Below are 12,642 nucleotides of genomic sequence, written 5' to 3' on the forward strand. Positions count from 1 at the left end.
TCCTTGGAACACAAGTTTGACCTTGACCCTGAGCAACCGTTTCTTGAGACTTTTTAATTCACGCTTCCAGAAAAAATGCGGAAAGATCCAGCTGTGTCACATTTTGTTCACTTCTTCAGCATGACCTCCTGCATTTGTCCAACACATCCGAGCCGAGCAGTTCTGTCAGCCTGGGAAAGCCTGCAGCAGCAGCCTCCAGCAAAAAGGCACAAACGCCTGTTCACTTGGTGCTTTTGCATTTGGAAACAAATTTGTAACTATTTTGCTCAGATTGAGTTTTCAGCTGCCTACGTGCTCGCCCTTCTGATTTTATACAGCTGCTCGTCACCACTGTACTGATGCACCCCTCATGTACGGATAATAATACAGATATAATAATAATTACAGATAATAATAATAATAATAATAATGATAGCAGCATCTCAAAGTGAGCATAGTTGAGTCTTGGATGTGTCTGCAGGTGGATAGCAGAGTGTTTCAAGTGGAAGGTGTTTAGTTCACATTTTTTGCAGGTTGTATTACTTCTTCATTTTCTTAGAGTATTTTGTTGCTTTGGTGGAAGTGGAGATTTTCAGGCGGAGGCATGCGAATGTTATGAATGTAATTTCTTGTGATGGGAAGATGTTTTCAAAAACATTTCTTCCCATAATTTTAAAGAGAGTTCACTCCTAGGTTAGCAAGATAAACCGAAAAAGACTTTGAGTAAAGTGCTGGGAGTTGAGCCGTAAATTCCAGGACTCTTTGAAGTGCCCAAGCTGCTGTTTACCCAAGCTAGCTGTGCACCAAACTTTCATGCTCTGCAAGTGCCTGTTTGGGGCGACACAGGACAAAACCCAATACAGGCAGATATGCTTCATGGCAAGCACTTACACAAACTGCAATTTCAGGGGAGTTGAGCTTTCTACCCTTATCTACATGAAAGATTAGAAAAATATTCCCATTTTATTTTTAAAAGACAAATTGTATACCAAAAATGAACACACTGCATCCTAAACCAAATCCACCTGCACGTTTCGTGGCATTAGAGTTGTAAGCACATCTGTGTGCTAGGCAGAAGCAAAATTACTTCTGCTAGAGCAAGTGCTTTTCATCATTTCGAACCTAGCATGTGTTTCGTTTACTGTGAAGTGTTAGCAAATCTGTAACCTGCAGAATATTCCTGGTTATTCCTTCCAAGCGTGATGATCAGAGCTGAAAGCTGCTCTAGCCGGGCACAGTTCCACACTGCCTGCCCCGCAGATTGCATGCCTGCGCTGCCGAGCCTTGGTGTTTTGGTCCAGCGGTGGCAAAGACATGGTTAGAATTGTGGGTAGCTTTTCAGAAAGAGGATGATTTTTCTCGTCTCAGTCTCCTTTAACTCTGACAAAACAAAATCATCCTGCCTGAAATGTCTCCTGCCAGAGCAGAATGAGGTGGGGCAGCACGATAACAACCAAGAAGGGATTTTGTGTGATTTGGCTGAAGAGTTAAAATGCTTAGCAATTTATTTTTTAACTTCCTGTCCTCAAAGCCAGCTTATTTTATAAATGCTAAATTTAGTCTGTTTGGTTTCCGTCATCAAGGACGGCTTTTTGGTATGCTTTCTTACAAATTATTTGACCTTGGGAGATTGCTGCCAGAAAGGAAGAACACTTTAAAAGCTGACAAGTGATTGTTGGAGCTTTGTAAACTCTGTTGTGCCGGAGCAGTAAAACTCCACAAAGGCATAAAGACTCCCTGAAGCTTAGTACCCTGTGAAGCTGATGAACTGCGAGGCGTCAGGATGAGTTGCTGAAAACAAAATGATCTTTGCTTTTTCCCTGGTTTTAACCTCAGCTGTGTGGAAACTATGAGCTCTCCATGGCTTGGTTGTGGATGGGAGATAATGCTGGTACACAAAGATTGCCATGAGTAGAATAAGACAGTGGAAGGGGGCTGTTGCAAAATTTCCTCCCAAGGAAGTTAAGAGGAGGTGGAGTTCAGGGGGCAGGAAAGAAGATGAAGTAGAACTGTGCAGGAAGGGATGGCCATCCAGCAGGTAAGACATCATTAGCCATAAATTCACTGTGCTTCCCTCAGGGTCTTGTGGCTGGTTCTGTGGCTGTGGTTGTTTTTCCATAATGGTCAGGGAAACAGGCAGTAAGGAATGCTTTTTTTACACAGCCCAAAAAAGCTTTGTGAATAGGGAAATCACGTGTTATGTTCCTGGCGTTGTTTATTAACGGCAAGCTAATGAAACAGAGCACTGCAGAGAATACTGGTGTACAGCTTTAAAGGGCAGGCACAAAAAGCATGAGCCAAGAGCACTGACTAATAGAGGCTGCAGCTTTATTAAAAGGCCTTTTCTAGCAGGGAGCCATCCTGACCTGCCTTCCAGTTCTGTTTCAGCCTGGATTTGAGTGGATGGTGAATGGCATAAGGATGTGACGGCGGTGTTGCAGCGGGAGGCGTTGCTGAGATTCGCCTCTGAGTCCCAGCTGGAGGCAGGGCTGAAGCTGTCCCTCCTTTGTACCAGTGGGCAGGAGCAGTGAGACGAGGGAAGCCGCATGGAGCTGTACCCCTTCATGTTGCATTGCCATGGTCTGGGCTGGCGTCCAAGGCAGCCCACGGAGTTACAGAGACCTCAGGCTGAACCCTTTCTAACCCAGCAAAGGCTCTGGAAGCTGCCAAACTCTCAACAACAGAGTTTAGACCCCTAAAACCAAAATGAAATTTGCAAAACCAACACAAGACACTTTTGGGAGCCAGACGGAGAAAACCTGTTTCAGACGCCCAAACTAGAGATCAGCTGAGCCCACAGCACCACCAGAAGCCCAGTTCACTAGATGAGGATGGAAAGGTAGGAATAGAGAGACAGAAGAAAAAAAACGTGCAACCATTTGTTTTTCATCCAATTGACTTTATGAGCTGAAGAATGGCTGAAGGTGTACCTCTGAATATCCCAGCCATAGTGTTCTCATGATCTTCTCGATTAGAAAATACATGGTTCTGTTAAATAAAACTAACGGCAACACTCAGCGTCTGGGGAAATGAACAGTTAATTCTCAGTTAATAATGTTCTAGGGAGATGCTGAGAAACAGTGTGCTGAGAATTCAGCCATCCCTTTTGGCTTCATTGCAACTGTTCATCCCATAGTTCCTAATTCTGGAATAGTCATCGTTGTTGTGAAAGGTTTGCTTATACCATCCATTTTCAGCAAATAATGATAATTTAATGTTCAAAGTTTTGAATAAAATACAGTTTAAATACAGCTTTGGCAGCTTAGATAAAATCTAAGATCATGGAGAAACATCTATACCACTCTCCCTGTAAGGGAGAGTGAGTTGTTGGGGTAGATTTCTCTGTTCACCACCACCAGAGCAAAATGGAACACTTGTTTACAGTTTTTATCTTAGGTACGGGATGTACAAACCTATTTTGATAAGGATCCTGCTGTCTTTTGTAATGTTGACTGACATCAGTCGCAGCCTGAATTTACCAAAGAAAGGGTGTTCTTAAGAGTTTTGGCAGGGAAAGGAGGTCATTGAAGGGCGTACCAGTTTTCATCCTGTTTGGAGAAATTCATGAAGGGATTGTAAAGGTTTTGAGTTTAGTTTCACTACTGAAGACTGAAATAATAATATCAGCTGTGTTACCATAGTACATAGAGACTGTATAGTGCCTCCAGCAGCTCTGGACAAGAAGAGGGAACCTACCAAAAGGTAGGTGCAATGTAAGGAATGTACAGTACAAAACTAAATGCAGAAGAGAGATTAAAAGGGAAAGTGATTTGTATGATAGAAGACTGCAGCTTTTTTAAAAAATGTATTTCCAAAAGACTAAGTGTAATTACTGTGGTAAAAAAAAGGCCTGTTCTTAGCACAATCTAGAAAAATCTCTAAGTCATGACCTGTGCTTTTTCTCAAAGACAATTGACTCTATCCATGGAAAAAGTACTTTGTGTGGCATCAGCTACGTAAGAGTTTGGGGTTCTTCCTTACTGTAAGGGACCTGATGCTACTGGCACCAAAGGCAGGTGGGACGTTGGAGCAGACTGCGCTCAGTTTGGTGATGGACTGCTTTCGAGGTCCGTGTGAATCCCTTGTGCCCTGTCTCAGAAGACTTCTTGGAGCAGTCTGATGTGCACGCGCTGGGTACATCAAGTCCCCAGTGCCCTCAGAGCGCTTCAGGGTGCTCTGAAGAGCAACGGAGGACAGCAACGGTGGGGTAATCCATCCTTCAGCTCAGAGAGTAACGAGTTGTGCTGCTGAGGCTGACGGCATTGGGTCAACCTGAAATCTGCCTCTGGCACCGAGGGGAAGCCTGGAAGTACGTCAACATGTAGGATTTCCTCTGCAGCACATGTGTCTGCCCTGTGGATGGAGCTGACGATTCGTACTGCTTCTAGGTGCCCCTTGCTCAGCCATGTGCGCAGGAGGATCCCTTATCTCCTCTGTACGCAAGTTGAAACATTTAAGATAGAAGATGTTGCCTTTGGCCTCATGAAGATTTCGGTATAGCCTGTGCACGATCCTGCACGTGGGTCGGTGCAATGCCAAGCATGACTATAGGCTTGGCGAGGAATGGATTGAAAGCAGCCCCAAGGAGAAGGACTTGGGGGTACTGATTGATGAGAAGCTCAACATGAGCCGGCAGTGTGCGCTTGCAGCCCAGAAAGCCAACCGTGTCCTGGGCTGCATCAAAAGAAGCGTGACCAGCAGGTCGAGGGAGGTGATCCTGCCCCTCTACTCTGCTCTTGTGAGACCCCACCTGCAGTACTGCATCCAGCTCCGGGGCCACCATCATAAGAAGCACATGGAGCTGTTGGAGCGAGTCCAGAGGAGGGCCACGAAGATGATCAGAGGGCTGGAGCACCTCTCCTAAGAGGACAGGCTGAGAGAGTTGGGATTGTTCAGCCTGGAGAAGAGCAGGCTCTGGGGATACCTTAGAGCAGCCTTCCAGTACCTAAAGGGGACCTACAAGACAGTTGGAGAGGGACTGTTTATGAGGGAGTGTAGTGACAGGACAAGGGGTAATGGGTTTAAGCTGAAGGAGGGTAGATTTAGATTAGATATTAGGAAGAAAATCTTTCCAGTGAGGGTGGTGAGGCACTGGAACAGGTTGCCCAGAGAAGCTGTGGATGCCCCCTCCCTGGAAGCGTCTAAGGCCAGGTTGGATGGGGCTTTGGGCAACGTGGTCTAGTGGAGGGTGTCCCTGCCCATGGCAGGGGGGTTGGAACTAGATGGTCTTTAAGGTCCCTTCCAACCCAAACTATTCTATGATTCTATGATTCCCTCTCCACCTTGCCTTCGCTCCACCACCAATCTGTTTAGTTCAGCAGAACCAGTCTGTTTGCCCATTGCATATATAAAACTTGTCAAGATTTGACAAATGAACTACTTGTGGCATGTATGTTTATTGGTTTGTCTTTCTCATGGCACACATGGTATGTCTAATGCGGACTCTCATTACTGACAACAGCCAGGATAAGGTGTTTCAGAGGAAGTTACCAGGAATCATCACTGGGCAATTACAGGAGGTTTTGCCTTCTAGAGGAAGAGATTTTTACAACCTTGTCACTCGTAGCTGGTTATGAGCTTTGAAAAGTAACCTGTTGTTCACTCTGTGTTCTTTTTTAGCAGGAGAACTTCCCATTGTCTTTATAAATGGATTTTTTGCTTCTGTTATTTCTATTACAGCAGAACAGCAGGGTCCAGGGGTTGGGTGAATTGGGGTCGCTTTGTTTTAAGTTGATTTGTGTATGAATAGAGGAGGAGGCTCACTGTTCCAGAGATGTTCTTGCTTTCAAATGGGGGAAAATGTCAGATCCAAGAACCAGTCTAAATCAGCTGAATAGATGGGATCTACTAGAACATCTCATCTGTCAGCATACCAGGGATAATATTCACTTAGGCTGTTATTATTACAATTTTTAATATTAGTGTTTCTATTTTCCTTTTGCAATAGAACTCCATCGTGTGATGAAATTTGGCTCTGACTCAAAACCAGGAGGGTTCTCCATGAAAATATTTAACATAGTTGATTATAAAAATCCCAAAGTGAATTAATAGTTTGCTTGATTGTTAGCTTATTTAGAGTAGACAAACTGAAGTATTTGTGGCTTGAATATTTCTTCTGACTTGATATTTTTAGATACTTAGTAAATACTATAATCTAGAGATCGAGAGAATGCATTTAGGGCTTCTTAAAAGGTTGCTTGTTAGATCTGTGTATGGAATAATTGCTTTGGGTCAAGTGAGACTTGAAGTAGCTTGGCAAGTGTTTTTTATTGAGGTTGGTTTTCCGTACTACAGCACATAACTGTGTGCCTGTAGAGAAGCTCTGCTGCAGTGCAGTGCCATGGAGGTACTTAGCTGGGGAGCTGAGAGCTGTGCTTTGTCTTGCTACCAGATTATAGATGGGCATTTCCTTCCTTGCTCTGCCTATTGAAAATTACTTGAAAAAACATTTTTAAAGAGTAGTTATTAATGATGTACTGTCAAAAAGGAAAGATACATCAAATGAGCTTCTCCAGGAATCTGTCTTTGGTCTAGCATTATACAAAAATTCTCTTAACTTCTTCGATAATGGAAATAAGGAATAAAACTATAAAAGTAGATGGCACCAGTCTAGAAAAAATTTAGACCAGCCAGCTTTGAAAGAGTTGGTCTAAAGCATAAAATTATTTTGGGAAGTCAGGAAAACTGTTCTTAGTTAGTATGGCAAAATAAAAATAAAATTGTAACAATGGGGAGGGCTATCTAATGTGCTAATTCAGAGTAACGAATCGCTGTAGCCTTTGCTGCCTGTAACAGGGCAACCGTAGAAACATGGGGCTCTGTACTGACCTGTAAGTTCATTATCAGTAACCACGCAGAATGCAAAAAGTCAAACACTGAACTGAAGGACTGTGTTTAGTGTAAGGCACTGCCTTCTGAAAAGTGGTGTGGGCAAAACTGCCAGGATCGCTGCAGAGAGCAACGAGGAGTGCTAAGGCTTGTTCTTTTAAAGCTGACTTATGACAGAAAGAAGAAGCAAGGTCTGCCTAGTCTAGAAGAAGGTAGACAAGTTGGGGGAAATTACAGTCTTCAAGCATGCAGAAAGTTGTTTGAAAAGTGGTGGTGACCAGTTTTTCTTCACATCCATTGGAGGTGACACAAGAGAGTAATGGTGTAGCTTAAAGTTAGATGTTGGGAAGAAATGTCCTGTCAATATAAATAGTAGTTACCTGGAGATATTAAAATTTTTGTCACTGATGACTTTGCTTAGTGCAAAGAAACAGGGTGATTTTGTACAGTTAATCCTGCCACCTTCTAAGAAATGGGAGTGAAACTTTTTTTAATATTCTGTTCTAACTGAACATGCCTGTGCTTTCTAACATGATTTGTCCTTTAAAATTACAAGCTCACACAGGAAAAGGAATCAAAACCTGTGGCTTTCATGACCAAGTTGTGTGATGTGCATTAGCAATTGGGTGTGCTAAGTCATCTTTAGCCACATATGTAACTATGTCCCTTTGTCCTTCCTCAACAGTCTCCAAACGTCCACAACTACCCAGATATGGAAGCTGTACCCTTGTTACTAAACAACATGAAGGCAGACGCCACGGAGGATTCATTATCTACAGACCATTTCCAAACACAGACTGAACCAGTGGACTTGTCAATAAACAAAGCCAGGTCATCCCCTACAGCAGCTTCATCTTCACCGGTTTCCATGACAGCATCAGCCTCCTCCCCTTCTTCGACTTCTACTTCTTCTTCTTCTAGTCGGCCAGCTTCATCACCCACAGTAATAACATCGGTATCCTCAGCGGCATCTGTACCGTCAGTATTAACTCCAGGTCCTCTTGTGGCCTCTGCATCTGGTGTTGGAGGCCAGCAGTTTTTGCACATTATCCACCCAGTACCACCTTCAAGCCCCATGAACTTGCAGTCTAACAAAATGAGTCACGTGCACCGTATCCCCGTGGTGGTACAGTCGGTACCTGTTGTCTATACAGCTGTGAGATCACCTGGGAATATGAACAACACTATAGTAGTACCACTGTTGGAGGATGGGAGGAGCCACGTCAAAGGTAAGGTGGAACCAGTTTTGTGCATCTGTGGCATCTCTAAAACCACTCTTGTATGAGGAAAACGTAACAGCGTTATAAAACCGTTACTTTCCAAACTTACTGTGTCATTTGCTGAAAAGACATATAACTTACACTATTGGGAGGAACCTTTAAAAGTCTCATCCCAGATGCTCTTTAAAATAAATATTTTCATAAAGAAAAGTGGTGTTAGATGCTTGGACAACTCATGGCTAGTTTTGTCCAGAGAAGAATAAACCCTCCCCAGCAGCTGAAGAAGTAGGACAACAGAATAGTGACAATATATAAAACATCATAGATGAACGTGAAAAACTCACTAGGTGATACAGATTTGGCAGGGGAAGGAATGTCAGAGATATTGTTTCCACGCAAAGAGGAAGCAGTCGCTGGGCTGTAGGAACGTGCGAAGGGAAGGCTTTTGTGCCAAAGAGCCATAGGAGATGCAGAGAGGTAGGTTTTATTCAGTTCAAGGAGTGGCAGTGCAATACTTTGAATTAGGTTTCTTCTTCCAGATTAAACAGCAGAAGGGAAGGAAGCCGCACAGAGTGTATATGTTGGGAACGAGTTTTGCAGACACAGGACCTGGGAGGCACATGGAGGTGTGAAGGGAGGAAGAAAACACATGCCAGAAGGACAGATACACTCTTGGAGCAGTGTCCAAAGAACACAGAAAGGGGAGCTGGAGAGGAAGAAGAAATGAGAACGTAACAGTTACTGAGGGAGCAAAAACTTGTTAGAGATGGTGACATGATGGGTGGAGAAGAAAGGAGAAAACAGATGTGCCCAGATACTTTGAAAAGCATACCTGCATATCTGACAGAGAGGGGAACATGAGAAAAGGAATGAAAGAGACTCATTTCAAGGTTCGTCGGGTGTGAGTAAAATATGGCTAATTCTCCCCTGAAATGAGGTATTGCTTGAGGCAGAAAGGGAGGGTACTGACAGATAACCTTCCTTTAAGGCTTATAAGACTACAGGGCATTTAGTGATACATCTTACAATATCTCTTGTGTACCTAATTGCATAATGAACGGGTCTCCACAACTAAAAGACCTTTTTTCTTCAACTGTCATATCTGGTTTTGACATACTGGTGATTGTGTATTATTGTACGGGATCATTCTGATATTTAGTAGCATCCTGTTGTCCATAAATCTTTGGTTCTCCTCCCATTCCCTCAGTACCCGAGTGTGGACTGTGTCCTCTCAACAGGCTTGAACATAGGAAACGAGCTCACAGGTGATCTGGGTTTTGTTTCAAGCCTCAAAATGACGGTTTAAGAAGTTTTATTGCACTTCATACAGTGACGTAATTTTAAGACTTTGTGCCATTATGTCAAGAAATGATGAATGAAAGCAGAACTTTTCACCATGTTGTCTGCGAAAAAAAGAAAAAGGAAAGTTTTAGTCTGTATTTTGATTTTGGAGCATTGAGCCGCACCTGACCTTGAGCTCATCCAGAATTTTTCCCATGTGTTTTCTTTTCAAAGGTGCTAGTTGGCTCTGGTAGTAGTCTCCTCTATAGGAAACACCCCCTGATCTTGTAAAACTGGAACTTCGCTACCCCAGTTTCGTCAACAAAATTCCAGAATTTAATGTGCCATGGGGATTTCAGCCCACGAGCTCTGGGCCTCCTGAGCTGCCCTGACAATATCGCCTTTGTGCTATTACTGGCCGAGATCATTTACCAGTCCTGCAGCACCGATTAATGTACAGCTAAAGAAAAAGAAGGGATTAAGCGTTCTTTAATTTATTTATTTTTGTCATCACTTGTACCCGTTTTGCTGTCACTAATTCTTTTGATATAAATGTTCAGGTTAATTTGAATAAATACAATAGAAGAATAATGGGCAACAAACCGTGCTAGGTAGTCAGCTTTTGCTGGAGCGCATTTTTCTTTCTTTAATGTAAAATAGTATAAATAATAAAATGCAATGATATTGCACAAATTAACCCATTAAATAAATTTCATATGTGTGCAGACTAACTTCCCTTCAGTGGAAGCTCTTGTGCTAAAAACAAGAACTAAACTTACACAGATGCTAACAGGGCATTGCTGTCAGACTGAATTGGTTGCTAATCCTCTACCAGCTGAAGGAGAAATGCAGGTTTGGAATCGTCTAGAGTCACAACTTTCAACTCTTATGTGAACATTGATCATTTTCAGAAACAAAAAACTACGCACGCTGAAACAAAGTTGACCCACAGATAGCATCGGCAACATTTGTCGCATCATCTCTGTGTCGTTGCTGTCTTGGTGCTAAATCAGAGACTGTTTTGATGATCCAGGGGTGTGGTTGGGAAGGACTTAAAAGTTCTATTTTACATTAGCCTGTATTTAAGTCCTTGTCACTCGAATGAGACTTAGGCATTTTCCTGAACAGAGATACTTTCAATGCCAAACTTAATGAAAATTACATCAGACTTAAGTTCAGACCTCTCCTGTTTTTCTAGATACAGTTGGTTGGGGGAAAAATGCAAGAAAGGATATAAAGAAGGGTTTTTTCATTGTTGTTCCCAGTTTTATTTTCCTCGTGCAGAATTTTCCTCTTCCTTCCAGATTTGACTAGAACCATTTCATTTTTAATTTTATTGCAAAACCTTCTCAGGCCACCACCATCCCTCTAATGCTGCCTCAAGGCATTTTGCTCGGGTGGCTTTCTGCTTCCCCTGATGCTTCCCAGTCCACCTTCCTCTCTCTGGGACAAAACAGTCCTCCTGGTGGCTGCTTTTCTAGGCGGTTCAAGCAAATACTTTTTTCTTCACGTTCCATTTGAATTCTGTCTTCCCTAGAGCACAAGAAATCACTACCTCCTCCTCTGTTTCCCTCTCTTTTTCTCTTTTTCTCTTTTTCTCTTTTTCTATTTTTTTCTAGTCCTTCCTGTCTCACTGACTGTTGAGTGCCAGTTTCAGCAGCTCAGCTTCATCTCCCCCTCCATATCGGTTAATATTTCTGACCCGTACTGTCATCTCCTCCTATGCCACTGCGCATCCTTCTCCGTGGCGTCATTCATCCTGGCGTTCTCTGTTGCACTGATAGAGAGAACTAACACTTAAAGGAAATAGCAGGATCATTAACTAGCTTAAGCCACATATCTAGTAATCTTAACCCTTACGTAAGATGTTTTAACAAGAACTAGCGTAAGGAAGGGTCAAGATGACCCTTCGCTCTGCTTGCATTTTTGTAACCAATCACAAGATAAGGAGGTAGTAAATCAGAAGGGATTGAACACGGAGGATTCTCTGCTAATTAGGAACCGGTCTGAGTAAGTTTTGTGGTGAAGGTGAAAAGTGCACAGTGAGGAAGACATACGGCCTTCATCCCTGAGACCCCGGCCCACGACCACCAAGAGGCAGTGCGCGTGTGCAGCTGAGAGGAGTTAAAGGCGGAGACAATGGAAATGAACTCATTGTAATAAGACCACCTTTCCGCGGAAAGATCATGAATATGTATAGGTGCTTTTTGAATATGTAACATTCTATCATATAAAACTCAAAGGGAAGTGCTGCAAGGCGCGCACGATTTTGGTGGGACGACCCCCCGTGCTGCCCAGCGCTGAATAAACATACCTACTTTACAACTTCACAGGTTGTGGAGTCTGTTTTCCGCGCGTCATTTTGGCGAGCCAGCCAGGAGACACTCTGCTCGGCTGCGGGATCGACTGCGGAGCGGACGCTCCTAGGCGCGCCCCGAGCACTTTTCTCGGAGGAGCCTCCACTTCCAGCCGCTCACCACGGGAGTAGACAACGACCTCCTGAAGTTGCGGATAAACGGTATGTTTAGTAAGGGGGCCAGTAAGTCGCTGGGGACGCCCGCGCTTGGCCGGGGCTGCTGGTAAATCGCGCAGAGACGTCTGGCGTACGGCATAGTCCCCGTATGGGAGGAGGGTACCCTGTACATTAAGGAAAAGGGGGATTCGCTGACCGATAGAGCGGCCGCTAGCGATCTTGGGAGTAGATCGAGTGAATCCGAGGTTACCGCTGCATCCCAATATTGGGAGCCAGGACGGACCTGCTAATGACTGTATAAGAAGCAGGAGAAGGGTAAGCGGGCCTCTCTACTTGAATAATATTTGCAGCTGCTGGAGGGATAATAACTGGAGTGAGGATTGTATGTTAAAAGTTTGTTGTGTGTATGTATGTGTGTTTTGAGACACAGCGCTGCTGTGAAGCGAGTGGGAGTCCTGATTTGCGGTTCCGTGATTCCGCGAGGAACACGGCCAGAGACGGACAAAGCGCCTGGACTGTTTGTAAAATTTGTAAATGCCATGATATATATGTAAGTTGGGTTGGGCTGCCGTAGTGTTTAGTCAGTCTCTTAAGTATCGGGGAAGGTGTGTGGCTGATCAAAGTGGTAGGACAGAGAGTCACTCCTTTGGTGGTTTAGGGCTTGAACTTTGGGAAATTAAAACAAAGCACAATAGCTAACAAGAAAAGACCTAGAAAATAAGGATAAAGAAACAGAGAGATGGGTAACTCTCAGAACAAGGATATCTTAAGTAAAAGCCCCCTCGGTTGCATATTGACACGCTGGAGGGATATTGTTGGAACTGGGGGTACAGAGAATAAGAAGACCCTCATTAAATATTG

The 12,642-nt window shown here is 43.7% G+C and overlaps 1 protein-coding gene across 17 annotated transcripts in view; it reads left to right on the forward strand.

Annotated features, from left to right (window-relative positions):
- The window catches only part of KLF12 (KLF transcription factor 12), a 264,264-nt gene that overhangs the window by 155,224 nt on the left and 96,398 nt on the right, over nt 1-12,642 (forward strand). For 16 of the 17 annotated variants that reach the window (XM_054845509.1, XM_054845684.1, XM_054845333.1 and 13 more), the window contains one exon: nt 7,493-8,036. In XM_054845509.1, the coding sequence (XP_054701484.1) occupies nt 7,493-8,036 (544 nt within the window). Of the gene's footprint in view, nt 1-2,463; nt 2,819-7,492; nt 8,037-12,642 lie in introns of those variants that run through there. The other variant, XM_054845424.1, reaches the window with a different exon arrangement.

Source organism: Grus americana, chromosome 1 (genome assembly GCF_028858705.1).
Source record: "Grus americana isolate bGruAme1 chromosome 1, bGruAme1.mat, whole genome shotgun sequence".
Taxonomy (NCBI): Eukaryota; Metazoa; Chordata; class Aves; order Gruiformes; family Gruidae; genus Grus; species Grus americana.